The sequence below is a fragment of the Caenorhabditis elegans genome, chromosome III (genome assembly GCF_000002985.6).
Source record: "Caenorhabditis elegans chromosome III".
Lineage (NCBI taxonomy): Eukaryota > Metazoa > Nematoda > Chromadorea > Rhabditida > Rhabditidae > Caenorhabditis > Caenorhabditis elegans.
In genome coordinates this window covers 5062332-5089346 of record NC_003281.10, presented here as the reverse complement: position 1 = coordinate 5089346, position 27015 = coordinate 5062332, and the positions used below count along the sequence as shown (strand labels likewise).

The following is a 27015-nucleotide window of genomic DNA, read 5'->3' as shown; positions in this document are numbered from 1 at the left end:
AAAGTGGCTTTGAAAGGGTAATCCGATGTATAATTCATGATTTTTTTCAGACTTCTGACTAATACTTGTGAAATCATTTTTTGAGCAGACTGACTTTGCTTATCTAAAGAATTTCATATTTGAATCAAGAGTAATGAAAAGTGTTCCATTAGATATCAAAGATTATTCTATGTATATTCAAAAAGTACAACTTTATTTATTCCATTTTTTGTGTGTTTATGAGTTCATAAATTCATATTTTGCAGTAAAAGTATTACGTCAATTCTTTGTATAAATTTTCAGTCAGAAAAAATAAAATACTTCTCTGCACTCTTCTAATCCTTCTCCATAATCCTGATAAGACTGAAACCCCAAAGAAGCCATAAACGTCCTCGGAAAACTTTTTCGTGATATTCCTAGACCTATTTTTTTAAAGTTTATTTTAGTTTATATTATTTTAGTTTTTTATTTTAGTTTTTTAGTTTTTTATTTTAGTTTTGTAGTTTAGTAAAGACAGAGACAATTTTTCCATTTCAATTATACTATACCACACATTTTGGTTTTCTTTCATATTTTGCTCTTTTTCTGTGTTTTCTGGTTGCTCAGAAACACAGAAAATGGGACGAATGAACAATGAGAAAACGAAAAAAAAGAAGAGAATTCATTTCGAAGACTTAACTCTAAATGTACATGGAAGAAAGAAAAAAGGATTCACTTTTTTATATTGCCTCCACCGTTTTTGTTGTGCTCCGTTAATTCTATTTTTTTCCTAAAGGTATTGTGGGGATTTTGTTTTAAATAATAGAAAGTGGGCAGAAATTTGTAACGCAAAAAAAACGAACAAATCTTTCTGATAATTTTGTTAGTTGAACATTTGTTTACTAGACTCGCATTTTTCTAGATACGCCAGTTTGAGGATACGCGATTTAGTATGTTTAGGAAGTTATGAGGACCACCGAGCTTTGGCTTGTTCCTGTTGCTGGTAGATATTATTTTAATGGGGAGAATTCAGAAGTTGCCTATTTATTTGTTTGTTTCAGGCTATATTTTATCGTTCAAAACAAAATTCCCAACGACACGACTCCACTTTCGAGTTAACTGGGAGTTTCTTCCTCCTCCATTTCCTATTTGTTTGCATTTTGTCATGAAATCGTTATTTACACACGTGTGTTTTTATGTAACTTAATATTAATTTTCAATTTAAAAGTGGGAGAGTTCAACTGGGAGTAGAACTTTCGGTGATATAGTATATTTTCACAACGCGATTGATCACAAAACAAATGTATAAATTATCTCTAGAAACCAATAAAACCCAATTTTCATCAAATCCCACCTCTCCCTCAACTCCTTCCATTTTCCCACAGTGTGACGTGATATTCCCTTCCAAATATTCTAAAATTCTAAAAATCTTGCTTCCCACTCATTTCATTCAATATCAATTATAGATTCATGAAATATGGCGTGCGAAAGAATCTTTCTCCTCTTCTTTTTCCAACTTGTATCTCTTCTTATTTTCAAGTAGTCTCTTCGGTCTTCTTCGGTATGCAGTAAAACGGACCAAAAGACTATCGAAATTATTCATGAAATGAGGTATGTGAGACCAAAAGAAGGAAAATGAGTCTTGTGGAACTCAGATCTTTTCAGTTTTCTGAGATATTTTCCATTTTACAGATTTCGTTCCGTAAAACCAGAACTTTATGAAAGTGTTTTGTCATAAAATTTTAGAATCATCGAGCTCAAGCTCTCACGATACAGATTTTGGTCTTTGCTTATCTTGGCGATTACTCAACAAACTCAAAACTAAGGAACAAAGCTAAAACAATAGGTTTCAGCTTGACTCTGTGCCAAAACCTGAGCCTAGGCTAATGTCTAACCCTTTACCTAAGCCTAATCCTAAACCTAAATATATTCATAATATCAGACCTAGTAAGTTTCCATTAGTTATCAAGCATTCTATTTGCCATAATTACCAAGAAAGTTCCAAATTCTTGGCACGTCAGTAAATTAAATTGCTCTAAAACACTAAAAATTGAATAAATTAGCTTCATAAGTATATGAATACTCATATATAAATAAACAAGCTTAAATCAATTGCTCATTTCTTTCTCTCCAACACCTTTTCACTCCTATTTCTCTTCAATTCTTTTCTCCATTTCATGTTTTTGTCTGTTTTACATGGAACTCCTCGGAAACATGCATGTGCAGTCGTTGAAATTGAAGTGACTTGTTCAACTGAGAAAAAAGAGCACAGAGGAAAAGAGCACTCATAAAATATTCGGGGCACTATAAATCGTGGCACCTTTTTTGTTTCCCACCCACCAGCTTTCCGTTTTGTTTCCGTGTTTTATTAGGTTAAGCTGCATTTCTTCAACTATTCAAAACAACTTTTCTGTTGAATTGAATCATTATTGCTGAATTTTCAGAAAGCGCATATATATGTTTGTGCTTAACAATAACTTTTGCAACTAAATTTCCTTAGTTGTCAGAGCAATCGATATCTATTGAATGTAAACTTTGAGAATTTTATAGTTTTTTTTTTCGGTGAAAAATCGAATTTTCGTCTTGCACAAATTATAGGAAAACTATTTTTTCAGAATATTAAGGGTTTTTAGATTGTTTAAGAACAGTTCCAACTGTAAGCTGTAACGAACTGCAATCCCGTTGTTCACTTCTCTTCGCTCACCTTTGTCCAAATTTTTCCAAATGTTCATCCGGTCTTTCTTTTTTTTCGAAATTCCAATTTATTTTGTGCACCCATTCAGTGGATTTAAGTCAGTCCAATATATTTTCCATCTGGTCTCCTGTTCCATTCTTCTTCTTCTTCTTCATCTCAATCTTCCTTCCGTTTCATCCTCTTCTTCGTCTACTCCAATATAAATAGTGTTTTGTGAATGACTGAAGCGTCGTGTGTGCAAGTATGTGTTAAATCGTTTCGAAAACGAAACGAGACTTGAAATGAAGGGAAAAAGAAAAAAGGATGAGCCCTTTTTGGAGGTGGATATACGGCCGCCCAATTTGGCTCGAAAATTGGAAAATGGTCGAGGGAGAGCTTAAATGAATGTGGAAGCTTTTTGGTTACTGGAGGTAGTTTTTGAGAAGTTATTTCAAAGTACATAGACAATGAAACTGGACATGACATCCATCCAGTGGCGTCTCTTCATCGCCTCACCGCCCCTCTGGCGTCTTACCGAAATTGTATGATTTTCAAACATCCTGTAAAATGCTTTACCAAAAATCAACAATTTTGTAAGTTTGAATCGTTTTCTTTTTTTTTTAATCTTAAACAGTTTATAGATTTTTAAATTACAGTTACATTTCCTAATATTATTGTTCGAAAATGTGTACAGTTTTTCGAAAAACAACTAAAATTCTTCAACCCAGATCAGGACTGAGAACTCGAAAAAACTAATTATTGAGCTAATGATCCCTAGATTTTCCAAACCTTGTTCAAATGTTACAGTCCCTGAATCATTTTTCATCTTCAAATTTTCAATATTTTTGCTCCCTCTCTCATTTTATTTATTTATTCTTCGTCTTATTTGTATCAATGGGGATGAACCCATTATTATGAGGTTCCATCTTCTTCTTTTCATGCTTCTTTCTTCCCCACACACACATCTCAATTTCCCATTTTTCGTAGACTCTCATCCTCATTACAAATTCCGCTCATTTCGTTTTGTGTCGCCCATCTCTTTCCCTTTTTCTCAGATTCTTTCCCCCAATATCTGCGTCTCTTTATTTTCAGAATAATAGGTCGAGGGGGTGTTCGAATTTCCAATCAAAAATTCAGTATCTCAATTTAAGACAGACTCCTTTATTTTTGCTATTGGTTATTCGAAGAAAAAGGACCGAGTTTAATAACATAGCAACCATCTCCAAGTAGTCGAATTCGAAGAAGACGAAGCAAAAGAAAGCAATCATTATTTCTCAGGTGATCATGTCTTTTTCAATTTTCAGAGGCTAAAAAGTTTCGGTCTTCAAGATGGTGAAATATTTAAACTGAAAATTTATAAAATAATTAACGATCTAGATCTCACAAATGAGTAAAATCAACTCAATTCAATAATTCAGATCTCCTATGCGCTTTGAATGTAGCCATTTTCCCTTATTTCTCATCATTCTCACTTGTCACATTTCTCCATTGAAATCTAGTCAAAACTATCAATGGTCATATGATTCTGATGTTTTTGGAGGTCCCCATTTTTGGGGTCTTGTGGAGAAAGATTGGTGGATGTGTAAGAAGGGAAGATTGCAATCACCAATCGATATTCAACCAGATCGACTTTTATTCGATGCTAGTGTTAAGCCAGTCAGGTTGGATAAATTACCGGTGAGCATGAATAATTATTGAGATTTTTTAACTTGAAGACAACATTTTGATTGCAAAATCGATTTGTTAATTTATAAAAAGCGGCGGACTTCCAAAGACGTTCACTAAAATATTAAAAGGAGACCGAAGAACTCGGGGGATTGGCCCCGCCCACAGAACCGTGGCTTGCAATACGCCCATTTCTGCAACTGCCGCACGGTTTTAAAACTGTATTTTTCTCAATAGAGCGAGAATTAACAAGAAAAAATAATTTTAAAACCGTGCGGCAGTTGCAGAAATGGGCGTATTGCAAGCCACGGTTCTGTGGGCGGGGCCAATCCCCCCGAGTTGGTAATCCCCCCAATTGGACATCCCCCGAGTTCTTCGGGTCTCATTAAAAGACTTTAAAGATTACTGTAATTTCAAACTTTCAGTTATGCGGAATTGAATTTTTTCCTAATAATTTATCTCACGATTTCTTTAAAACTTATGCGTTACATTTTTACATGTGAGTTTTTAACAAAAATACACATATTTTTTATCGAAACAACTATGAAAAATCGTTTAAAATTCCACATCAACAAAAGTTTGAAAACACACAGTAATCTTTAAAGGCGCACACCTATTCGCATGTAATAAAAAATTAGGGACCTGGAACCGTATTTTTGGAGCTAACATCGCAAAATTTCGCGCCTGGGTAGTATACATCATAATATTTCACGCGCAAGTTCCACAACTTCAGGTTGTCTCAGAATTTGTGAACACCGGTCAAATGGTTCGTGTTCGAATAGGATATTCCTCTAAAAAACCATCCGTCAATATTACAAGTGGTCCATTATACGGTTATAGGTATCGGTGAGTGAAATGATTTTTAGATCGAGGTGCAAACGCGCTCCACGGTCAAATGTAAAGGCTCCACCCTCTAAAGTTGGGTCCCGTTAGGTATTGGCGGCAAAACCATAATTTCAAACATTTTCAAGCATTTTTAAATATGTTTATGTTGTTTTAAGGCTCTTTTAGTTGAAGTGGTGTGCAAAAAAAATTATTGACGTTATTAAGAGTTTGAATTCACAAGTTTTCGCCAATTCCTAACGAGACCCAACTATTTGGGGGCGGAGCGTTTTCATTTGGCTATAGAGCGCGCTTTCACCTCGATTTCAAAAACGAAGTTTTAAGAACCCGCGTGATATACCATTCAAGCTTTACAGGGTTCAACGAATCGATTTTCATATGGGTCGTAAAAATGAGAACGGAAGTGAGCATACAATAAATGGACGACGATTTCCGATGGAAGTACAATTAGTTGCATATAATACAGATTTGTATCCAAATTTTACGAGCGCCTCCAAGTCTCCACATGGAATTGCAATTTTATCAGTTTTGGTAGATGTGAGTTGCTTCGTTAGAAATTGTGTTAAATCTCAAATTTATATATTTTAGTTTGGACCTGAAACTAATCAAGAACTCATCAAACTAACAATTGCAACAGCTAGCATCAGTTACAAGGATCAACGTGTCCAACTTGCTGATTTCGAACCTTGGCGACTTCTTCCATTCACTAGAGATATTATCACTTATGAAGGATCTCTCACTTCTCCTGGATGCCATGAGACTGTCACTTGGATTATTCTGAATCAACCTATTTTTATCAAAAAGGAGCATGTAAGTTTTTTAATAGTCTATAAAAAACTTTGATTCTAAATTTACAGTTCGAGGAGTGGTCACACTTATATCTGAGCATGGAAGGCGCCGAGAAAGTCCCCGTTGCCCCAAATTTCAGGAAAATTCAAGAAACTAACAATCGACTAGTAAGAACAAATATTCAGCACAAGGTTTGGATATTTCTTTCATAAAAATATCTGAAGAAAATTATTTGAATTCCAGATGAGCTACAATTGCAATGTCTCAGTGAATAAAATCCACTATCGTGCAAATCATTTGCCACTGCCAAAACAACAGCATTCTTCTCGTCGCCACAATAATCCATTTGTCTGAAAAGAAAACTCCCGACTTTGCTCAAAGATTTCTCACGAATATTTTTCAAATTGTTCTTGTTTTGCAATAATTTTTTCGACTTTTTATACAATTCTGAAACTACACTTGCGCAAAACATGTCTCGTTTTGTTAAACTAAACAACTCGAAGCACACACACAAATGGATGACGTTAAATATGATGATTAATTGTATCGTCCAGCATTGTTTAGTGCTTCTCACGGTCAGCCTCGAATCCAACTCCTGGAACAAATTGCTCCGCCTTGTTGTGGAACAATGAGTGATTTCCATCGGACCATGGGAATGGCTGAAATTGAATATTTATTAGGAATGCATTTTCAGAATGGATTGATTGATTTTCAAGAAAAAAATGTTGGCGATTCTAAATTGCAAAAAAGTAGGAAAGTTTTTGCTAAAATCTTTAATTTTGTCAACTTTTCTGTGTTGCAAACGTCGGAAATGAGTATTTATTTTATTATCATCCTTTTTTCATGTTTTGGTTGTTAATTTTACGTTATTCCGTCGATTTAGGTCAATTTTAGTCTGATAGACCAAAACAATAATTCAATAAAACTGTATTCCAGCAGCTGCAACTAGAACATGTTGGCTAAATTGGAGATTTAGCTAAAATTTTTCTTACTCTTTTTTTGAAATTTTTAACCATCTTGGGAATTTATTGAGACCAATCGTTTTTTTTAATTACTGAGAAAACGCCAAATTATAAAATTGTATAATCATTTAAAAGCTTGATTGTAGAAATTAAAATTCCAAAAAAGCGACTGTTTTTTTTTTAATTCGTTTTGAATATTATTAAACTTCACAGTCATCCTTTTTAGTTTGAAAAATGCCAGAAAGATGACATTTTTAAACAGTTTGCCGATAACTTCTTTAATGAGGAAGACATGAAAGCTAAATAACATTTTTTAAGTAAAATTTTAAACTATGGCAGATTTCAAGATAAAAACGAATATTTTACCTTGTTGCGAACGTTCAAGAAGGCGTACTCGACGTGCTCTGGGCGTTCGTGGCTCATGTGTTTTTTGTGATCCTTGAAGGCGGCATACATGGTAAGAGCCAAGCATGGAATCGAAGCAATGAAGAAGATTTTCTTCCAGGTCTCGCTAGCATCTGAAAAATATATTTTAATCTTTGAACATCAAAATAGAAACTATTTATTTTAAAAAAAAACACTTACTGTGAGCTTGCTTGAGTGGAGTGACATATGACTCTTTGAATCCTTCGACATTGTTGGATCCGTAAAATGATCCTGAGGATTTGCGTTGGAAGGTCTTGACGACCGAGCGGGTAGCTGGTTGAGCGAGACGGTTCATGTCGGATACCTTTAAAATTTGAAATGAAGTTGAGATTTGTGAGAAAAACGGAACGCGGGGGGAGAAGGAGGGGGAACAAACTTGTTTACGTGAAAATTGAGAAAAAAAGAGAAAAATCAGGTGATTTGATGAAAAAGTACAAAATTGTGATTTTTAAATCAGAAAAAGCAATAAAACAAACTCACAAAATAAAAACAAATGAGGTTTTTCTTACGTCTTAAGAAACCTAATAATTGCTATGAAGAATTTTAGAAATTTAAACCCGACAATAATGATTGAATGACATGGTTGAACACTTGCAGATTTGAATTCGAAAAAGTGGAATTTCTAGTCGAACAATATCGATTTACGGCTGCGGTTTATATGCTATTGTGGTTAAAAAATTCATAATTTGTAATTTAATCATTTGAAACTCAAAAATAATCAATAAAAGCACTGTTTGTGAAGTAAAACCACAGAAACGCACGTTTCCTCAAGAGAAAATAACGGAGAGGCCGTCTTCGCTGCGAGACCAGCCGGTGAAATGGCGTGCGCCTTTAAGGTGTGTGAAATAATTGTGCTGCAACATGCTGTCTAATTTGCCTATTATCTCCGTTAGAAATGCTTCAAATTTTCTGAAACTTTGTTACCTGTTAAAACATGACATGTAGAACGAACACATAAAAAATTATTAATATCGATTCATTGGCTAAAAAGTTATTGACGGAAATAAGTATCAAGTTTTGGTTCGATTCTTGCCCTTTTTGAGTTGCTTGACGGAGAATTGCGGAACCCACGAGATGTCTGCCGCCTTGCAGGTGGCCACTATATAAGCAACAACTGGTCCTGGCTGTCTCGTTCTTCCGAGAACATATACTAAAATTGGAACAATACAGAGAAGATTAGCATGGCCCCTGCGCAAGGATGACACGCAAATTCGTGAAGCGTTCCAAATTTTTTTTAAAATTTCGCGTAACCTACCGGAAGCTCGTAAAATTTTTGCCTTTTGAAGATTTTACGACTGATCCTCTAATGTACAGAGTAATAATTCGTTTGTCCTGAATCAATCAATTCACAAAGAAGTCGAGACTTTTATGAGTCGTCCTGTAGGTGTCTATTTCTTTCAGAATTCTTTTTCAATATATGTGAAAAATAGATAAATACAACACGTATATTAAGAGCAATAAACATTTTTCAAAAAAAAAAGCAAAAGGAACAAAAATTACAGGGAAAGCGAAAATTCAAGAAATTTATGAGTTCTTCTGTGGAACCTTGATGGTGACAGTCTTTACTTCAGTGTATGCCTCAAGACCATATTCTCCGAGTTCGCGACCGATTCCTAAAAGAAAAAGTATTTTTTAACTTTGGCATGGAGAAATTTTAATAATAAATTAGCTTACCGGACTGCTTGAATCCTCCGAATGGAGCAGCAGCATCGAACACATCGTAACAATTAACCCAGACAGATCCAGCTCTGGTTGCGTTGGCAATATGAAGTGCCTTATCAATATCCTTAGTCATAACTCCAGCAGCCAATCCATAAATAGTGTTATTAGCCTTTTCAACTAATTCTTCCATTGTGTCGAATCTAATGATAGTCATAACAGGTCCAAAGATTTCTTCTTGAGCAATAGTCATCTGATCCTTAACATTAGCGAAGATAGTTGGCTTCACAAAGTGTCCTTGATCTCCGTGTTTGGCTCCTCCAGTCACCAATTGAGCTCCATCCTTCTTTCCAGCAGCGATATATTTTAAAATAGTCTCAACCTGCTTTCCGTCAACTTGTGGTCCTTGAGTAGTTTTCAAATCAAATGGATCTCCGATAACAGCCTTCTCGGCCAATTCCTTGGAACGAGCTACGAAATCATCATAGATCTTTCCTTCGACAAATGTTCTGGATCCGGCACAACAGCACTGTCCTTGATTGAAGAAGAGTCCGTGGTTGGCTTGATGAACGGAATCATTGAGATCAGCGTCAGCGAAAATGATGTTTGGTGATTTTCCTCCGAGTTCCAAAGTGACCTTCTTGACATTCGATTCTGCAGCAGCCTTCATAACAAGTCTTCCAACTTCAGTTGATCCAGTAAAAGCGACTTTGTCAACATCCATGTGCGACGAAATAGCTTGTCCGGCAGTATGTCCGTATCCTGGAATTTATTTATTTGAGAAACTCACAATTTTTACAAAACTGACCTGGAATGATATTAACCACTCCATCTGGGAATCCAGCTTCTTTTGTGAGAGCAGCCACGTGAAGGGCTGAAAGTGGAGTCTGTTCGGCGACCTTCATAACGACTGTGTTTCCCATAGCCAACGCTGGTCCAAGTTTCCAAGCTTGCATAAGAAGTGGGAAGTTCCATGGAATAATCTGTCCGCAGACTCCCACCGGTTCGTGACGAGTGTAAGTGAAGTAGTCACCCTCGATTGGAATAGTCTTTCCGTGATTCTTGTCAGCCCATCCGGCGTAATAACTGTAATAAAGTTATTTTTTAATGTTAGCCATTTTTCCTTTTTTTACAATAAATTTTAATTTTTCTCATCAATACAAACAAAATTTGATTCAAAAAATTGCATTTTTTGGCTGTTAATTTTCTAAACAGTTTTTTTTGATTTACGGTTGTCCGGACAATCAAAAATTTTTGTTTTTCGATTTTTTTCTCTCATAAAATTGAGAATTCGAAATTATTTTTGTAGATCTCTTTGCTCATTTGGCAGTAAAGTTTTTCGTTTTTTCTGAGTTTTCTTCTTAATTACAGACTATTTTGGGATTTTTTTACAGCAAAATTCTCCAATTTATGCTATTCGAACTCACCGAAGAGTCTTGATAGAAAGTGGCAGATCAGCATTGTAAGCAACTGCATATGGCTTTCCATTATCCAAAGATTCCAAAGATGCCAAAATAACTCGATCTCTCTCCATTAAATCAGCTAGTCTATTCAGAAGAACTCCACGTTGAGAAGCATCCATTCGTCTCCACTCACTGCCGATACGGAATGCATTTTGAGCAGCCTAGAAAAGTTTGAAGATTGCTTTAAAATTCGAATTTAGATTTAAACCTTGACAGCGATATTGACATCTGTTTTATCTCCTTCTGCGACTTGAGCCAAAACTTTTCCGTTGGCTGGATTGATAGTCTCAAAAGTCTTTCCAGACTTGGCTGGCACAAATTCATTGTTGATGAAGATCTGGAAATTTAGATATAAACTTTTTTGAAATTTGAATCCCTGATTTGGAGAAGTATCACATTTCGTCCTAATTCTGCCCTCTAAGTTTATTTTCTCAAATCCGATCATCGTTCAGTTTTGATTGCCCTATCTCACTGTTGACCGAGTTCATTGTTCATTTCGTTCTCCACCTCAGGCGACCACGTTTTCCCTATGAGATAGTATCAGCTCTCTTCTTTTTCTTTTTATTATCATCATTTTAAATTGATCGTACTCTGTGTACTAGGTACACAACAGAGCACAACGTTGAGGGCACGTGGTTCCGTTGAAATAATGTAATGAAAACATGAGAAGAGAACATTTTTGCAGCAGAAAAACAGATCAAAAGGTTCAAATTCATCTTTTTGGTTTCTGTTGCAGTTTCTGATAACGGCGGTTTCAAAGCGCACGTAATGTGATGTTCTTGTAACTTTGAATTTCGCGGAAAATACGGATTTTTGAGAAAAACCAATAAGATTCGATGCACAATTTCCACTTTTGTTTTCTTTTTCTTTAAACACAAATTACTTGAAAATCAACGTTTTTAGAAATTGGCGATCCAATGGGCTCCGTAATTTTTTCTTTCAAAATTCAAATTAGAGTCTCTCTCAACATTGTCTCCATTTTCAAGGTTATCCTGTGTGATTCCTATCTTTTTTGCAATTTTTTTAAAACAACGTTCTGAGAAACTTACGCCGGTGTATTGTGGTTTCATGTTGGAAAGACCTGGTGGAACACCGGAGGCATTTCGTGCCTGAACTGTTGCCCGGAGAGCTGAACGGAGCATTCTGAAAATAAAAATTATAAAGGATTTACCCGAATAAGGCAAGATTTTAAAGAAATTAGAAAGAGGACGCAAAATAAAAATTTACAGGTGAATGAGGTTAGATATTGTGAGTTCACAGCAGCTCGTTTCTTCATAGAACATTTTAAATTTTAATTAAATAGAAAATAAACTAGTTCCAGTGGTAATTCGGAAACATCGAATCAGTATATCTAAAAACTGTGGCAAAAAGTGAATATCAGTATTGCAGAGACTTCTGACAAAATTATTCAAAATCGATTAACTAATCTTCTTCCAAAAATTCAACTCTAAACAAAATAGAGAAAACTAAAGATTAGATATGAAAAGAATGGACAAACACGCCAGCCTCGATGGTTAGGGTCGAAATAGATAAGAGAACACTGAGCGATGGTTGAAAAGTGACAGAGGAGGAGTCAAAAAGGCGGAGATGCAGAGAACTGCACACACAAATATACTTCAACGAAACATCTTCGAAAACAAAAAGATGAAGAAGCACGTGCTCGAATAGAACCAGCACAAAATAATGAGAATTTTTTGGAGTCCTGAAGAATAGTCAAGTATTGCACAACATGATTTAACCCTTGACCATTTAATATTTCCATGTCGAGATGGGATCTTTGGAAATGATGATAAATGAAAAACTTTGGAAAGATTGAACGACAGAGACAGGAATAGTTTCAGCAGAAATCAACTACAAAATTAAGAATTATCAAATATAAACAGAGTGGTTAACAACAAGATTCATCGTTAGTCCTGCCTAAAACCAGCAGAAAATAAACAAACGTGCAAGCATTTCAGCTGAGATTTGTTTTTATTGACAGATATAACTTAATTCTGAGAGGAAACGCGATCTTAATTCAAACGGAAGATAAACATTCAGGAAAATATTCTCAAACTGCGAGAAAATCCGAAAAAAAGAGCTAAAAATGTTTTTAAAATAGAAAGAAACTTCGAAACTGGCGCGGTGCCCTTGCTCAACAGAGCGCGCTTGGTGGCGAGACACTACGAACCTTTAGAAACTCTACTCCAGAGAAAGCAGTTACAAAGTCAACACTTGGCTTAATGAAGTAACAAGAAAAAAAGGACGAATGTAACGAAAATCTGAAGTTTTTTTTATCATATCAATTAGGCTTCGGGCTTCAAGAAAAAAATCGTCAGCCGTGGGAATCTTTTGAGAAAATGAAAGCATTCAAGTTTCTCTGCACATGTTTGAAAAATGTCATACAGTTGAATAAAAAAGCATTTCAGCATTTCACAAGCATGAGAAGCACGGGTCGCTTGAAGATTATTGTTTGAAAGTAATGATAATATGTCATAGGTCACAATTTGTATAGGCCACAATATGTCTTAGGTCATAATGGAACATGATTCATAAATGTTAAATAACAGTTGAAAAGAAAGGACTGTAGGATAGAATATTAAATTTTGTTTTCCATAAGAGACTATTGGAGCTGTAAACAAAATTAATGTTAAACTTTAACCAACAATTTCGAAGGTTCATGTTGTCAACAATGAAACCAGATGAATCTTGAAGTGAACAAATGTGTTAATTCTTCCAGTTAAACTTAGAATCCGAAAGATCTATGTTCGTTTTTTTTTTTGAAATCTGCCAAAAGATATTGGACGCCAGAACTTCATTAGCTCTAAGATGATGAACTATTAGGAGGAGCCAACTGTAGTTGAGGATTCATAGTTTTTGTTAATTTAGCAAAACAAAATCATTTTCTAGTCCTTTATTCAAATCTCATATATCTCTAGTTTTCAAGCTTCTTCCCACTTTTAAAGAACAAAATCCACTTCGGCTGGAGTAGGTGGGCCGTTGATTTCAAGAGGATTGGATTGGAAGTAGCGTCCGTCTGGATTCTCCCAAGCTGCAGGTGGAACAGACATCTGGAAGAATGAATTATTCTGAGAACTCAAAGGAAATTCTTACATCAGGCTCCTCATTTTCCCAGTCGAACTTTGAACTTGGAGTGATCTTCTCGTTCTCCATGACTTGCCAGAAACACTTGAAGATCATGCTGAAATTTAAATCGTATAAATGGATAGGAAATATAGAAAACTCACTGATCATCCGGTCTTTGGTAGTAATTGAGGGAAGCCAAATGAGGCATCAATTTATCCATACAAGCTGGCATATCAGACATGACATCCTTTGGCGTCAAGTTCAGCTTCATTTGCTCCACACGTCCGCGTCGATAATCGGTTTGCCATGGGAGTGCCTTTCCGCCGTTGAGCTCAATGATGACGTAGGGCAGTGACCATACATCGTCAACTCGTCCTTGCTCTTTACGGAGATGGACATTCGGAGACGCGTAACGAAAACTCCCACGAAACTCTGCAGAATGACGAGCTATACGTACAATCCATTTATTCTCTCGGGCATGCTGAAATTATTTGTAAATACTATGAAGTTTTAATGCTTAACTTACATAACGAGCGAAAGGTCTTCCAAGACCAAAATCCAAGATGTGAATGATTTTTGCTCTTTCACTATCCTTCTCATTTCCCAAAAATAAGTTTTGTGTATTCACATTACGATGGATGAATCCATTGTAGTGCACATATTTCAATGCATAAACCCATTGAATTCCAACACGGCTCCATGTTCCACGTGAAAATCCTTTGTTCACAACAAAATTCGTTGATTCCAGGTCTTGGAGATTTCTCCCCAATAACGTCATGACCATATAGGAGAAATTCATCTTTTTTCCATATAAGTTTAAGTTTGGGATGTGCGGAGCTGGTCCGTTGGCATTCAGCTTCTTCAGGACATGATCCTGAAATTTTCAGATACGTTTCTTGCTCAGCTGATACGTAGTCGTCTTAAGATAAGGATTTGGCCATATCTTACGCGCAAAGGTTGAGACAACGAGTTACTGCTCTCCCTTTCGAAGTTCTCCTTCTCGCAGTTCTCATTTTTGTGGTGCCTCGTTACAGTAATTTGCTGCTCTCGGGGTATAAGATTAAGGGGTATAAGATCTTTGCGTATAAGATGTGACAAAAATTATAATCTTTAGACGTCTTCGTGATATCAATCATACCTCCATCTTTATTGTATTTCCACCTTCGATTTCATTTGATTCGGCCTTCAGAGCAGCCACTTTATTTGGATCACCTCTGGAAGTGAACTATGAACTTTGAATAAAGGATTCAAAAATGAATTTTTTAAAACTAACAAAAAACCTAGACACCCACAACTCTGGTTGTCTGCTCTGATTAGTTCTTTGAATTTCGCGTTCCTTTTTTGTACAATGTCACTGTCATTGCAGATTTAAGTTTGTTTATGTTTAATATCCAGTAACCAATTTCTTGAGATTATCTGAACTAGGTGAACATGCTTCCTTGAAAACTTCCTTCAATTAAAAAAAGTTGTGAGAGTAAAATAATTTATTTTCTCCAATAACACAAAAATAAAGTACCAAAAAGAAGTTTTTTTTCATTACAATGAAGAATATTTTCTTCAAAATATGTTTTTTCTTTATAATCTTAGAACTTAAAAGACCGAAGTCATCATCTTTATTCTCCCAATTCCTACAATAAACCATTTACGAACACCAACACCAACACCAATATATTATTGGCCAATAAAGTAACATTTTTCAAATAAACTTAGAATCCATCCCCGAGATCAGTTTTCTATCAAAAGTCACTTTTATGAGAGATTGTCATAATTTTAAAAAATTTGTCAATACACCGAGATTGTCGTGTCATATCTTATCAATATAGTAGTTTTTTCGACAAATCCTTCCCGCTCCCCATGTTTCAATTGACCAAAAACCACCACTTGAGTGTCCGGTTTTATACCATTTTCCGACAATGATCATCATATCATTCTCTAAAAAATAAGAAAATAGTCCTTCACAGATTCAACAAGAAAGGTCATTTGAAAATGGGTTGAATCAGAAAAAAAAATGGAAACGGTCATTAGAGAAGTTCCGATAAAAAGTGTATGAGTTTAATACTAAAAGATAGGAAGAAAAGATGATGGAATTTCATTTCAATACGAAACCAAACCATGAAAACAACGATTTTCTGTACTTTTTATATTTTTTCAATTCAATAATTGTTATCTTTCCTGTCAATGATATAATCTCAACACTACCGTTTTCAAAATTCTCCTTTTCTCATCGTTGTGAATATGTTTTGCAGGAAATTTGTACAAATATTTGCTGAGAACTCTTGGGAACATGTGGGACAACTTGAAGTATTTTCAAGAATTTTTTGAAATCTGAAAATTTTCTTTATCAAAAAGTGAAAATTACTCAGTTTTTGCCACTTGTAATTTTGGAAGTCGACCAAAAAAAAATTGGTTTTTCTACATTTTTATGCTGTAATTTTGATTTAAGTGTTTATTCCTCAAAAGCTCATATTTTTTAAAATTTTGGCAATTTGCCAAATCGTTGACCGAAATTTTTGAAACATCTAAAATTTTTTGGAGTATTTTATTATGATATTCGGTCGTTTTGGATCATAATAAATGTATTTGAACAAAGTCCCCACTACTCCACCTTTAAAGTCATAAAAAGTCGTTGAAAAATATCATTTGGAAACAATTTTACGGGACATCTAAAGTAGTGAAAAATTCATTAAAAAAATTTCACATCGTTTTTTTTCTAATTCAAGTTCTCCTCTGCTCTTAATTTTTTGTAATGACTTATTTATGTGTAAGGCCTGCTTTTAAATAACAATGGTTTCATTCGAAATTCAGATTGTGAGCTGAAATATTTTATTAATTTGTAAAACTCTTCAAATTTCACTTGTTGCCAAAAGAAAAACCCTCACATGTTCCATTTATTTATTTATTTGTCACTTTATTCTTCCCATTTTTTCATGCCATTTGACTTGTTAGCTGACCTTCAAAATAAAGAAGAAATGGGAGTTTTGGAACGAATCAAAAAGAAGGAAAATTGAATTGAAAAACCCCAAAACGTTTTGAGACTAATTGTCTATTTTCTCCCCCCTCTATACCAATATTTGATGGAAAATTGACGCGTTGGTCATTATTTTGAAGAAAAAAGAAACTATAAAGAAGTTGACCACTTTTCAATTTGTCGTTGGCATGACGATTTTTGATTTTTGTAAAAAATATGTTTCCTCGTTCAGTTTAGATACATTAGTGTTGCTACATTTTGGTATTTAGATCTAAAGGTACCATTTCCTTTTCTTGGAGTGTTGTTCATTGGGAAATATTTTGAAACCGTTTTTAAAACAATAAAATATCATAGTAATATTCTTCAAAAAAAGTTGTTTAAATTGTTTTTTATATACATCCAAAACGTGGTGAAAACTCAGCTTTCACCTATAATAATTTTGGAAGGCGATTACATTTTTTCACCTTGTTTTATGATTTTTATCTTTATTAATTTTATTTGTGCATTGTAGTAGTTCAAACCTGCAGAAAAAATCGAAATACTCAAAATTTACATTTTCCAAAAATTTGGAAATTCGCCAACACATTCACTGAAATTGTTGGAAAATTGTATAACTTTTGGAATATTTAATTTATATATTTGATCATGTTAGTAAGTGGGCACCTAAAGAAAATGTTGGCTAGATTACAATGCTTCTTTCTTTTTTATTTTTTAATCTTTGGGTAAAAAAGCTATTTTTGAAATTCAGGTCAAACGGTAATTCATATCTTGACATAAAGTCTCCTCCTGCCTGAAAATAAGCTTCCTGGTAAATTTGGGTCACGGCCAAACTTTTTTTTGGTTTAGTTGGATCTATGACCAGTTAACACATTGACCTGACATTTTGATACTTGATACGTAGAGGGGTAGAAAGGTACATTTGATTTAATCTTTTGATACTCATTTTGGTAATTTTTTTAAAATTAGTTTGTGGATTTTGTTCCAATTTTTAGTCAACAAAATAAGTTAAAATTTTAAAATTCTAAATAAATTTATCAAGAAAACAGTTCATAAATAGTTGGGCTTTTTAAAACTCTAAAACTCTGAAACCTCAATGGTTGCATTAATCTTATGAAAAAGTTACCATTCAAGTAGTTTAGAAACCTTATTCAATCCAAAAGGACTAAGTTTTCCCTATTTTATTCTGCAGATAATTTGATATTTACGACTTCTTATAGTTTTCCGTCGTTTCGAACATCCTCCGTCAACTTTAAACTTTTTTCATTTTTCAGACATAATGAATGCGTTTTCAATCATACTGCTTCTTCTCTCCGTTCTTCTAATAAATGCTCAATTTCAGCCGAGAACGTAAGTATTAGAACGGTTAAACTGAGGGTCTCACAACGAAACTCTGTTCTGAAACTTTTAGAAAAATATACAATGTTCCTTCAAAGATAGGTTACTGTAATTTTTCTCAATTTCTCTAATTCAACTTTATCAATTATTTGAATTTCACACCTTCGAGAAAAAAATATTGAGGCAAATAACTTTTCAAAAATAAAGTCTCGTACTTTGCAATGAAAATCAAAATCAAGGGGTTTGCTGAAAAATATATGCTACAATAACCGTTAAAGGCACATCACTTTTTTTTCAAAGTTTCAGATTTTGGAACTTTACGAGCGGGTCGTCTAGAAAAAATAGACTATAGCTATAGTCTATTTCTTTATATATATAGAAAAAAAAGATCTTTGTTGCAAAATCAATGAATCATATCCGTTTACTTCCTCAATTCCAGATCAAATCGCGGAACAATTTTTCGCCCAATGACTCGTAATTCTGGTATAGGTAACAAAATGTGAAAATTTTTATTGATTTTTCAAATTTTCAGTTGGAAGAAGAGGTGGCCCAGTTGCTCCGGCTCCGTTCAGAAATAATGTACAAAAACCTGGAACTAGTGAGCATTTTTAGGCAATCTATCCCATGTTCACATTTCCCATGCTGACACTTTCTCCCGTGCATACAAAATTCCCATGCTTACGCCCAGTAGTTCGAGTACTCCTATGCCTACAACTCATTTTTCCCCTTTTTTTTTTCGTTCCCATGCTGACATTCCCCCACATACATTTTTTTCCGTGCATACAAAATCCGGAAAAAATGTATGTGGGGGAATGTCAGCATGGGAACGAAAAAAAAAGGGGAAAAATGAGTTGTAGGCATGGGAGTACTCGAACTACTGGGCGTAAGCATCAGAATATTTTGTATACACGGGAGAAAATGTCAGCATGAGAAATGTGTGCATGGGAAATGTGAGCATGGGATAGATTGCCGCATTTTTATGAAAACTGCAAATTGAATCTAAACAGTTTCAGGACCACCCGGTTTCAAGCCACCAAGTGGAGTTGCCAAAAAGCTTAATTCTGCAGTGGATTTCAGAGCATTGGCTCGGGTTTTGCTGAAACAATAATTTGTTCTAATACATTTTTGTTCTGCTTTATATATTGCCAACTCTTTCAGACATTTTCAAGTTTAAAATACAAGAACAAACAAGTGAGGGTAACAACAAAAATCAACAAAAATTTGGATATTTAAATATCTAGCAAATTATTTAAAAAGTGATCAATCGCCAGTCTCCCATTTAGCTCATTGAAAACCCGTCGTTGTTGTGCAGAAAATACCGGCCGGAGCATATATTGAAGGTGTTGATGGTACAAAAGCCAATCTAAACCATATTCTCTCGATAGACGCATCTGTAATTTTTTTTTTGAATTGTCTCATCTTTACTAAAAATTTATTGAAAGCTTACAAAGTTCTCCACACAATCGCTGGGTGTGTGCTCATGTCCTGCGAAAAGTGCCGGATTATCCAAAAGTCCATTAGCCGCCATAATTCCATCAACTCCAGTTTGTTCAGCTAGGAACAGAGCTTCTTCTCGTGTTGTGATGCCTCCATTTGCAATAATTGGAACTGATACAGAGTCCTGAATAGTTTGTTTTTTCAATTTTTCTTAAGCACTTTTATTATTTTCGTACCTTTACTATTCTTAAAGCTTGAATATCGATAGGCTCCGCTCTCTGAGATGGTGTTCTTCCATGAACAGTTAGATGTGTTACGCCAGCTGCTTCTGCCTGAAATCGATAAAATCATAGTTTAAAAAAATTACTAGAACCTTTCTGCACAAATCGACTGTCTTCTCGATGTCATGATTTATTCGAATTTTCAGCGAGACACTAAAATCTGGGTCTGGGATCCGAGCTCTGGTCTGTCGAACCATGTCTGCGAGCAGTTCCGGTTTGCTTAAGAGAGCACTTCCGAATCCTTTGGAGCGTACGTCATGCTTCGGACACCCACAATTTAAATCCACGCCGGTTGAGCATCTGAAGAAGAAACCAGGAGTTATATTTTTATGTATAAAATTCAAAATTCCCACTTATAAACCATCTCTGCTGCTTCTGATAGAACAAAGGGGTCATCCGTGGCAAACTGAACGATTAATGGAGAATCGCCTGAAATAATTTAAATTAAATAGAAATACATTTCTATTTCCTGAAAACCTTACCTTCGCAGACCGAAAGCTCACTACTTCTGCATTTTTCGGATTCAATAAAGTTCTTTGCATAAATCATTGGCGTGAAACACACATCTACATCATACACGCGAACTAGCTGCCGGAATGCAAGCCTGCAAGATACTATTAATATTTTTATTAATGAAAATCAACTCACTTTGAATATCTCACCATGGGAGCAAGGTAAAACTCGGGTCGTTTTCCATTTAAATTGGGAAATGTTGAATTTTCTCGAGGTTCCATCGATAAAAACAAAACTGTATTCAGAAATTGAGGAAAAATTAATTAAAAGGGTTAGTCCGAGAGGAGTACACACTGTGCATTTCTTCGGCCATAAACACTAGTCCGCGGCCAAAACCGCGGTTATTTAAATACACCAGGAAATTATTTTTGGCATTTCACATGTTTCTGTGAATCAAATAGAAAAACATCTTGTTTTCTTAGAAACAGGATCAAAAGTGCACATAGGCTTACACATGACGTAGCATTAATAGTTAATTCAAGGAATTTAATGGCGTTGAAGTGGAAAATCGCAGAGAAATCCCACATGCGTATTTATTTTCGTTGAAAATGACCGATTTTCAGAATGCCAGAAAGTTCTGAAATGGAGCCAGTAATATCGCCAACTCTAGATTCAAAGCAGAGTTGGTCAATATTCATATTAGATCATGAAGAATCGTTGGCGAGTCCACGGAAACTCAATATTCCCAATCCAGAAAATGTCTACTCGGTAAATTTTCATTTTCAGTTTGTTTGACACTTTCGTATTTCGAAAGTTTGCATGTTTAAATATTATTAAACAATTAAATTTTAATTTATTAATTCAAAACTTCTGCATGGTGCACTTGCTGATCCATTTTTTGCAGCCTGAATCGAGTAGGCGGGAGTTTGAACCTACTGCTCTTTGCCAGACAAAAGGCAGAGTGTAGCGTAATGACCACTTTACTTTGTACCATAAACTCCCCCGACAAGAAAAGAAAGGACCCCTGTGGAGTAAATGAATGTTCTTGTAACACATTTGGGGTGGTTGTGATTTGTGTCTGTAAAGTTTTGGCCGAATTTCTCAGTTTATAACTTTTTGGAAATGAGTTCGCGCTCAAACATTTCTTAGATCTGAGCTTGACCCTGAAGTTTGCTTCAAATGGCTTAAATTCTCAAAGTTCCTAATAATAAGGATGACGTTCCACTTGGATTTTTGTATTTTCGGTTGATAAGTTTCATTGGAGCCCTGGATTATCCAGGAAAACTTCAATTCGCGACATTCATTGCTTGTATTTTCAAAATATTTCCAAATTCTTAAATTGAGATGCGTGTTATAAAATTTTGATGCACTGTAGATTCATAAATTCAGAAACTTATGCGAACTTTTATGTTTTCGTCTTTTGAAATTTGCAAACTATTGAGAGATGTCTACATATTTCCCTGAGTACAAATTTAACTGAGTGCTCGGCCAAAGTTTATTTACTAAATCTTTTCTAAGATTTTTGTTTTCGTTGTGTTACGTGTTTTTCACTTAGCAACTTCTATTCAAAATATTATTGTCATAATTCAAGTTCGTCTGAAAGCATTGGACTTTTCAGAATGCTTTTGTGTCCTAGTTCTAAGCATCTTTATTCTTAGAGTTTCTTGTTTTGGAGTCGTTATTTTTCTATTCGACCTCAAGTTATTCCAGGAGTTTACATCCTGAACAGCTTCAGTTTATATAGCTAAAAGAAGAATAGCGATATTTGGATCATCTCTTTATTCTACTCAAATTGGCCCAAGACTATTACCGTATTTCGTAACTAGGCATTTTTAAGGCGAAAACAGTTATGGCTGCTCAAAATTTCAGAAAAAATACCTATTTTCAATTAAAGTAAGATCTTAAATTTTGCCAACTTAGTTTTGGAACTTGGTTTTAAACTAATTATTACCCTTCATTGAATATTTTGTTAGCTTATTTCTAGTTTATTTGTTGATTGAAGTATAATTTCGGTATAAAGGCGTAAAAAATACATCAGAAAAATTTTGTTAGTTAACCTTTTTCATGATTAAATTCCACCAAAATATAGAACTTCGAAAAATGAAGAAAAAGGAATTTCAAATATTCTGCTAGTTGTATTTAAACTTTTGGCTGAACTATGTGAAGAGTTTTTTTCTCAAAAAAACTGAGTTTTGTCGTATATGTTGTTTCTTTTTGTTGAAACTTTAAATAACCTTTTTCTAAACATTAAACACCAGTTTTCAATTCAAATCTTCCATTCAAAAAACCTCATATTCTAAACCTGAAAACCTTTTTTCCATCATCCGTAACCCTTTCTATTTTTCCATTTCTCTCCACAATTACCTTTTCACCGCCTTTCACTTCCCCCGATTTCTTCTTCCGTTTTTTCTTCCCGCCAAAAAAAGTTTTTTTAACGGCGGCGCTGGCTCCACGGAGCACAAAACGCCCACTTTGTGTGCCTGGAAAAAATTAGAATTCGCTTGAAAGGAATCGCCACATATTCACGTAACTGAATCTCAAAAAGAATTCTGAATCTAACTTTAAAACTTTTATTCTATTAGCTTCTTTCTCTAATTCTTTAACAACAGCAAAATGATGAACGAATTTGAAAAAGTAAGTGTTTTGTGAATATATTTTTTGGAATAAGATTTTGTTTATAAAGCGGCATTTGCAAAAATTACTGTAGGCTATTCGACAAAACAATCTGAAGCTGTTACGTAACTTGGCAACGGTCCAGTTGTTCACTGGAGTTACTCCAAGTCAGGATAAGGATGAGGTTTCTTGAATGGAATTTGCATGGTACAAATATTTAATGGAATGATAGTGTTGTATTATAACCAATAACAAAGTTCATCGAAAAACTTTCAAAGTTTCCAATATCGGAAAATCTGGTACTTTATGAAGATTTAAATAAAAATAATTTTTTGCACGATGTGCTTCAAAAATATAGATTTTAGAAAATCGAATAAACACGAAACGTTTTGCAGCTTTTGCCATACCAATTTGATGATCAATGTTTGTTTTTGAATAATTTTTGATTTATCCAAAAATAATTGAGATTATTTCTTTCTTGTTCGCGCACTTCTTGCACATTCGCATGACTGTTAAATATTTTAATCAATACTTACAAATATCCATCACCGTATACACTTTCTTATCACTCTCTCAGGAGAAAGACGTTCTACTGACATAACAATGCACAGATTCGACCTTCTTCTTTCAGGAAAACCGGAGATATTTTGCTGATCAAGATTTTCGACGACCACGTCACAAACCTGATCAAAACATGGTTGAGTACTGGGTACCACCGGAGAAGACCTCGGTAGCAAAAAATAACACAACTGGGCAGGCAGTTACCCCGGGGCAGGCAAAGAAGGTGAGAACTAGAAAAGGTTAAGGGAAGTTGATGAGTATTTGTTTGTCTTAAGAAGGTTAAATGTTTGCCCCAAAACGATGGTTATGGGTCTCGCCACGAACAAAAAATTTCAATTACCATAGCAAGTACTGTAAACATTGTTTGATTTTCTTTCGATATGATAGACTTATTTTGATAATTTTTCAATAAATAATTGATATTTACAACAAAAAGAAGAGACTGTCGTTCAGTCAGTAAGTTCAAAAATTGAATTCAAATCATCTGTCTAATAAATATTTTATCAAATTCCCTATGATTTGAAAAATGACGGAATGTAACGTAGGGAATAATTGTGATGTTTATAGGCGAAAACGAAAAAAAAAAGTTTTGACAATTCCTTAATGCTATCCTGTAACAAGAGCAAAAATTACAGTAACCCAGCGAAATTGTGCAATATGTAGAGCGTAATTCCTTCATCTATGTACATACAATCAACTATTTCATTAGTTACCATCAAATAATCCTATTGACTTATATACAAATATATTTTTCTCCTACCTACTCACTTTCTTTTCAGCTGAACCAAGTGTGCCCGGCAAGCGCTCCGAATGGGAAACGAGCCATGAAAATTCCGAAAGTGAAAGAGCCACGCGGAGAGAATTCAAGCAAAAAAAGCTCAGCAGGTATGAATGGGAGACAGGAAGTATGTCTACGAAACCGACCGCCATTCACTCAGTTTCACAATGACTTCTTTACTATGGTTTTTGAAAGTTGTCTCTCTAGAACATTTTTTAGGTTACAATTTTATTGAAAAACTAGATTCAAACACTACACATGTGCCAGATTTCAGCAGCTTCCACAAGCAAATAAATAACCAATACATATATTTTCAGATCAAGCCCCTGGTCCTTTCCGGGTTATGTACTGGAAAGTCGGTCAATACTTTGAAAAAGCTAGTGGTACAGTCAATCATCATTACCAAAAAGTTGTGCTCTTCAGAAACAGAATGAAAGCAAATAAAGTGGCCCCGATACATACGAAGTGAGTTTTTTTTTGAAAATGAAGTTCGCGAGTAATCGCAAAATTTGTTTTTTTTTCGGGTTTATACTTACAACTTTTTTGGCTGAAAATGAATATTTTTGCGAAAGTTTTGGTAACAATAGTTTGGTAATCAATTTTGGCTCCTTAATGATTTTTGTAGTTTTGTAGTAGCGCCATCTCTCTTTATCTCATTTTTATCAATTGAGGAAATAAATTAAAACATTTCGGATGTATATAAAGCCTACATGGAGTCCAATCAAAATTTAAGGATTTTAAGTATCAACCAATTACTGCTTCCAGAGTACAATCCCGTCATCTTGAACTCGAACCACTATGCTGTCTATCATCATGCCTTGTAAGAGGAGGATGTACTACTGTAGTTGTATTTGAACTATGTTATGTTGTGGCAACTGCTCTTTGTATATTTGAAGCAATGTTCCGGAAGAAATTCGCTCTTTGGGAGCCATTCCCAAAAAGTTTCAACGGCTGGTTCGCTCATCCATTGTTTTATTATACAATTGCTGTTTACGATGTGGTGAGTTGGGCTTTGATTTTTTTAAAATATGAATAACCATTCTAATTACCAACTTTTCATAAATTTTTCTTCGGGCAACAACCGTCATGCTTTCCTTTTAAAAATTATTTTAAGAACGTCTTCCAGGCCCTCTTCGTGATAGCCATTGCAACAGCTCGAGCACTGGTAAATTTCGACAAAGCAGTTCTTCACATCCACTACATTTTCTGTATTTTCTCATTTTTCATCAACTTCTTCTTTCTTATTTTTAGTATTTGGTCTCTTGTCAGTCCCGGTTCACTTACATTTACACCTATCAATTGCTTGCTCATTTTTTGTTTTCTTTATCAACTACCATTGAATATTTGGGGCTTCTTTGTGGTCAAAAGTTGCCGAGATTTTTTTGCACTTATTCATGTTTTTGTGTCGTTAGCAGAGGCTTGATAAATAAATTCGTCTTAAAGAAATGCATTGATTGGGGGCAATAACTGGAAACAGTAGCGGAATAATGAATTCGTCGTCTGAATAATTTTAAATAACAAGATACAAGACAAAAATTCATATAAAAACCAAAGTTCACAAGCCACTTCATTTGTTCACAGATAACCCCCAAGTTCTCAAAAATTTCCATCCAAAATTTCGGTCATTTCATTCAAATCCTTCATCATATCACAACGTGTGGCCTTATCACTTTGGCATGCAGCGATTCGATTGCTTGCCATCCTGAGCATATGCTTCATATTTGATTCCATCATCAGTGGAACTGAATCTTCATACACCCAACGACGAACACGGCACTCGTCTTTCACGTATCTGAAACAAGAATTTTAAGGAATTTTTACTCTGTAAGAAGGTGGAAGAACGCAGGAACAAATTAAATTCCACTCGAACTCCAAAACAGGAAATGTGAGCAGTTGGACTGACAGTGTTAAAATGCAACTCACTGTGTCATGAAGAACTTGTGAGATGGATAGGCAACACTTTTACGCAGATCCTTCTGATCATCATCGTCTTGATCTTCTTTTGAATACTTCTCGGCAGTGTATTGTCTCTGGACGCGAGGAGAAGAAGCATCACCTGGCGGATCTTGTGGAAGATGTTTAGATTCAGCAGATGGCGGAGGAAGGGTCGCTGGAGCAGTGACCATTTGTTCAGTTGTACCAGTTGTTGCAGAGGTTCTTGGTGTTGTGGAAGACACGGATCTTGGCTGATACAGCGGCTCAGAACGAGGAGCCGGTTCCGGTTTAACACCAGTTGGTGGAATTGGTGTTGGAGGTCTTGGAACAACTGTTTTCGCCTTTGCATCAGCATCCACAATTCCTGATTGAATGGGCTTTTGGAGAGAAGCCTGAGCTTGTTGTGGAACTGGCTTTAAATTTCAAAAGGAGGTTTTCAACAATGTTACAACGTGGCAACTTACTTGCAGCAGGTTTGCTGGGAGCCTTCATTGGAGCCTTCTTCGGAGCCTTCTTCGGAGCCGATCTTTTTGTACGCTTAGCAGATTTTTTCGATCGTTTAGTCTTTCGCTTCTTTGCACAACAACCAAAGAGTCCCTTCTTACTCTTTCTCTTCTTTGAAGTCTTCGAAGATCTACGTGGCTTTGTCTTTGACTTATCCGATGTTGTTTTAGTAGGCTTTGGAGATACCAGTTTTTTCTGAAAAAATAAAACTTTTATTAAAAGCTTATCCAAAATGTAACCTTACCTTGTCTGGTGTGATAGCAGTGGTCATGACGGTGGTTGCTGAAGAGAGATTGAATCGAGTAGTCGAGTTGTACCCAAGTAAATATTGAGAAGTGATTGGAAAAGTTTATTTTCTGATCAAATCAATTTTATATTTATTAAACAATCATCCACGGCAGGGACCGAAAGTTCAATGCCACGTTAAAAACAAATTTTTAAAAACTTTAAAAATAAATAAAAAACAATTTTTTCAACTTTGCAACAAAAAATGATGTTTTTGAATTCCCGCGCAAATGAATGACATTTTTTGACATTTTCCCGTTTTCAGGATAGATTAATTAGCAATTATCAATATTTTTTGCCAGAAGAAAGTAAGAAAATGTGACAAATTTTTGTTTCAAATTTCAGAGAAACATGTAGAAA

General features: G+C 35.0%; 8 protein-coding genes and 2 non-coding genes across 12 annotated transcripts; 4 read left to right on the top strand and 6 right to left on the bottom strand.

Moving 5' to 3' along the window:
• Positions 1-2788: 2788 nt before the first annotated feature.
• F54D8.8 lies at positions 2789-2870 on the bottom strand. The gene has a single exon (NR_052306.1). It is a non-coding gene; the product is annotated as an Unclassified non-coding RNA F54D8.8 (non-coding RNA).
• Positions 2871-3717: 847 nt separating this feature from the next.
• Positions 3718-6141, top strand: cah-1 (the record flags this gene model as incomplete). 2 transcript variants are annotated; one of them, NM_001322586.2, is made up of 6 exons in its annotated part: positions 3718-3910; positions 4051-4309; positions 5031-5143; positions 5497-5677; positions 5729-5950; positions 5998-6141. In NM_001322586.2, 5 exons carry the CDS (start codon positions 4058-4060, stop codon positions 6139-6141), a joined length of 912 nt encoding a protein of 303 aa, NP_001309492.1. The 2 variants fall into 2 exon arrangements, with proteins under 2 accessions (NP_001309492.1, NP_001309597.1); NM_001322587.1 differs by lacking the exons at positions 3718-3910; positions 4051-4309 and having other exon boundaries at positions 5061-5143.
• A 218-nt stretch (positions 6142-6359) lies between these two features.
• cox-6A (Cytochrome c oxidase subunit 6A, mitochondrial) lies at positions 6360-7621 on the bottom strand. Its single transcript, NM_065681.10, has 3 exons — positions 7477-7621; positions 7258-7409; positions 6360-6588 (listed from the first exon to the last, which is right to left on the bottom strand). Exons 1-3 carry the CDS (start codon positions 7610-7612, stop codon positions 6490-6492), a joined length of 387 nt encoding a protein of 128 aa, NP_498082.1. The 5' UTR covers positions 7613-7621; the 3' UTR covers positions 6360-6489.
• An 827-nt stretch (positions 7622-8448) lies between these two features.
• On the top strand, positions 8449-8549 carry F54D8.7. The gene has a single exon (NR_052305.1). It is a non-coding gene; the product is annotated as a small nuclear RNA F54D8.7 (small nuclear RNA).
• A 136-nt stretch (positions 8550-8685) lies between these two features.
• On the bottom strand, positions 8686-11583 carry alh-1. Of its 2 annotated transcripts, NM_065680.8 has the most exons (6): positions 11489-11582; positions 10648-10776; positions 10404-10600; positions 9785-10062; positions 8992-9738; positions 8686-8930 (listed from the first exon to the last, which is right to left on the bottom strand). In NM_065680.8, the coding sequence occupies exons 1-6, from the start codon at positions 11579-11581 to the stop codon at positions 8842-8844; spliced, it is 1533 nt and encodes a 510-aa protein (NP_498081.2). In that variant the 5' UTR covers position 11582; the 3' UTR covers positions 8686-8841. The 2 variants fall into 2 exon arrangements, with proteins under 2 accessions (NP_498081.2, NP_001431057.1); NM_001444087.1 differs by having other exon boundaries at positions 8749-8930; positions 10404-10776; positions 11489-11583.
• A 1795-nt stretch (positions 11584-13378) lies between these two features.
• ttbk-6 (Inactive tau-tubulin kinase ttbk-6) lies at positions 13379-14649 on the bottom strand (the record flags this gene model as incomplete). Its single annotated transcript, NM_065679.1, has 5 exons — positions 13379-13489; positions 13533-13620; positions 13667-13986; positions 14032-14379; positions 14644-14649. The coding sequence occupies 5 exons, from the start codon at positions 14647-14649 to the stop codon at positions 13379-13381; spliced, it is 873 nt and encodes a 290-aa protein (NP_498080.1).
• Positions 14650-17737: 3088 nt separating this feature from the next.
• On the top strand, positions 17738-19022 carry C45G9.12 (uncharacterized protein). Its single transcript, NM_065678.2, has 4 exons — positions 17738-17820; positions 18248-18297; positions 18341-18406; positions 18822-19022. Exons 1-4 carry the CDS (start codon positions 17750-17752, stop codon positions 18914-18916), a joined length of 282 nt encoding a protein of 93 aa, NP_498079.1. The 5' UTR covers positions 17738-17749; the 3' UTR covers positions 18917-19022.
• C45G9.2 (putative tRNA-dihydrouridine synthase-like protein C45G9.2) lies at positions 18929-20281 on the bottom strand. The gene is made up of 7 exons (NM_065677.8): positions 20175-20281; positions 20009-20130; positions 19880-19955; positions 19619-19826; positions 19482-19577; positions 19256-19429; positions 18929-19199 (listed from the first exon to the last, which is right to left on the bottom strand). Exons 1-7 carry the CDS (start codon positions 20189-20191, stop codon positions 19038-19040), a joined length of 855 nt encoding a protein of 284 aa, NP_498078.2. The 5' UTR covers positions 20192-20281; the 3' UTR covers positions 18929-19037.
• A 340-nt stretch (positions 20282-20621) lies between these two features.
• On the top strand, positions 20622-25378 carry C45G9.11 (uncharacterized protein; the record flags this gene model as incomplete). Its single annotated transcript, NM_065676.2, has 6 exons — positions 20622-20747; positions 23224-23376; positions 23933-24038; positions 24249-24396; positions 24697-24931; positions 25058-25378. 6 exons carry the CDS (start codon positions 20622-20624, stop codon positions 25352-25354), a joined length of 1065 nt encoding a protein of 354 aa, NP_498077.1. The 3' UTR covers positions 25355-25378.
• A 106-nt stretch (positions 25379-25484) lies between these two features.
• On the bottom strand, positions 25485-26641 carry C45G9.4 (uncharacterized protein; the record flags this gene model as incomplete). The annotated part of the gene is made up of 4 exons (NM_065675.5): positions 25485-25723; positions 25855-26275; positions 26331-26565; positions 26615-26641. The coding sequence occupies 4 exons, from the start codon at positions 26639-26641 to the stop codon at positions 25528-25530; spliced, it is 879 nt and encodes a 292-aa protein (NP_498076.1). The 3' UTR covers positions 25485-25527.
• Between the last annotated feature and the right edge of the window lie 374 nt (positions 26642-27015).

What these genes read in the sequence shown, in the direction of transcription:
- cox-6A (NM_065681.10), bottom strand. Translation starts at nt 7,612, where the DNA reads ATGAACCGTCTCGCTCAACCAGCTACCCGCTCGGTCGTCAAGACCTTC. An exon ending in TCCACTCAAGCAAGCTCACA is followed by an intron (nt 7,410 to 7,476) that starts GTAAGTGTTTTT and finishes TATATTTTTCAG; the next exon opens with ATGCTAGCGAGACCTGGAAG. An exon ending in TCTTGAACGTTCGCAACAAG is followed by an intron (nt 6,589 to 7,257) that starts GTAAAATATTCG and finishes ATTCAATTTCAG; the next exon opens with CCATTCCCATGGTCCGATGG.
- alh-1 (NM_065680.8), bottom strand. Translation starts at nt 11,581, where the DNA reads ATGCTCCGTTCAGCTCTCCGGGCAACAGTTCAGGCACGAAATGCCTCC. An exon ending in CTTTCTATCAAGACTCTTCG is followed by an intron (nt 10,063 to 10,403) that starts GTGAGTTCGAAT and finishes ACTTTATTACAG; the next exon opens with TTATTACGCCGGATGGGCTG. An exon ending in AGTGGTTAATATCATTCCAG is followed by an intron (nt 9,739 to 9,784) that starts GTCAGTTTTGTA and finishes AATAAATTCCAG; the next exon opens with GATACGGACATACTGCCGGA.
- C45G9.12 (NM_065678.2), top strand. Translation starts at nt 17,750, where the DNA reads ATGAATGCGTTTTCAATCATACTGCTTCTTCTCTCCGTTCTTCTAATA. An exon ending in GCTCAATTTCAGCCGAGAAC is followed by an intron (nt 17,821 to 18,247) that starts GTAAGTATTAGA and finishes CCTCAATTCCAG; the next exon opens with ATCAAATCGCGGAACAATTT. An exon ending in GACTCGTAATTCTGGTATAG is followed by an intron (nt 18,298 to 18,340) that starts GTAACAAAATGT and finishes TCAAATTTTCAG; the next exon opens with TTGGAAGAAGAGGTGGCCCA.
- C45G9.2 (NM_065677.8), bottom strand. An exon ending in TGAGCTTTCGGTCTGCGAAG is followed by an intron (nt 19,956 to 20,008) that starts GTAAGGTTTTCA and finishes AAATTATTTCAG; the next exon opens with GCGATTCTCCATTAATCGTT. An exon ending in GCGATTGTGTGGAGAACTTT is followed by an intron (nt 19,200 to 19,255) that starts GTAAGCTTTCAA and finishes AAAAAATTACAG; the next exon opens with ATGCGTCTATCGAGAGAATA.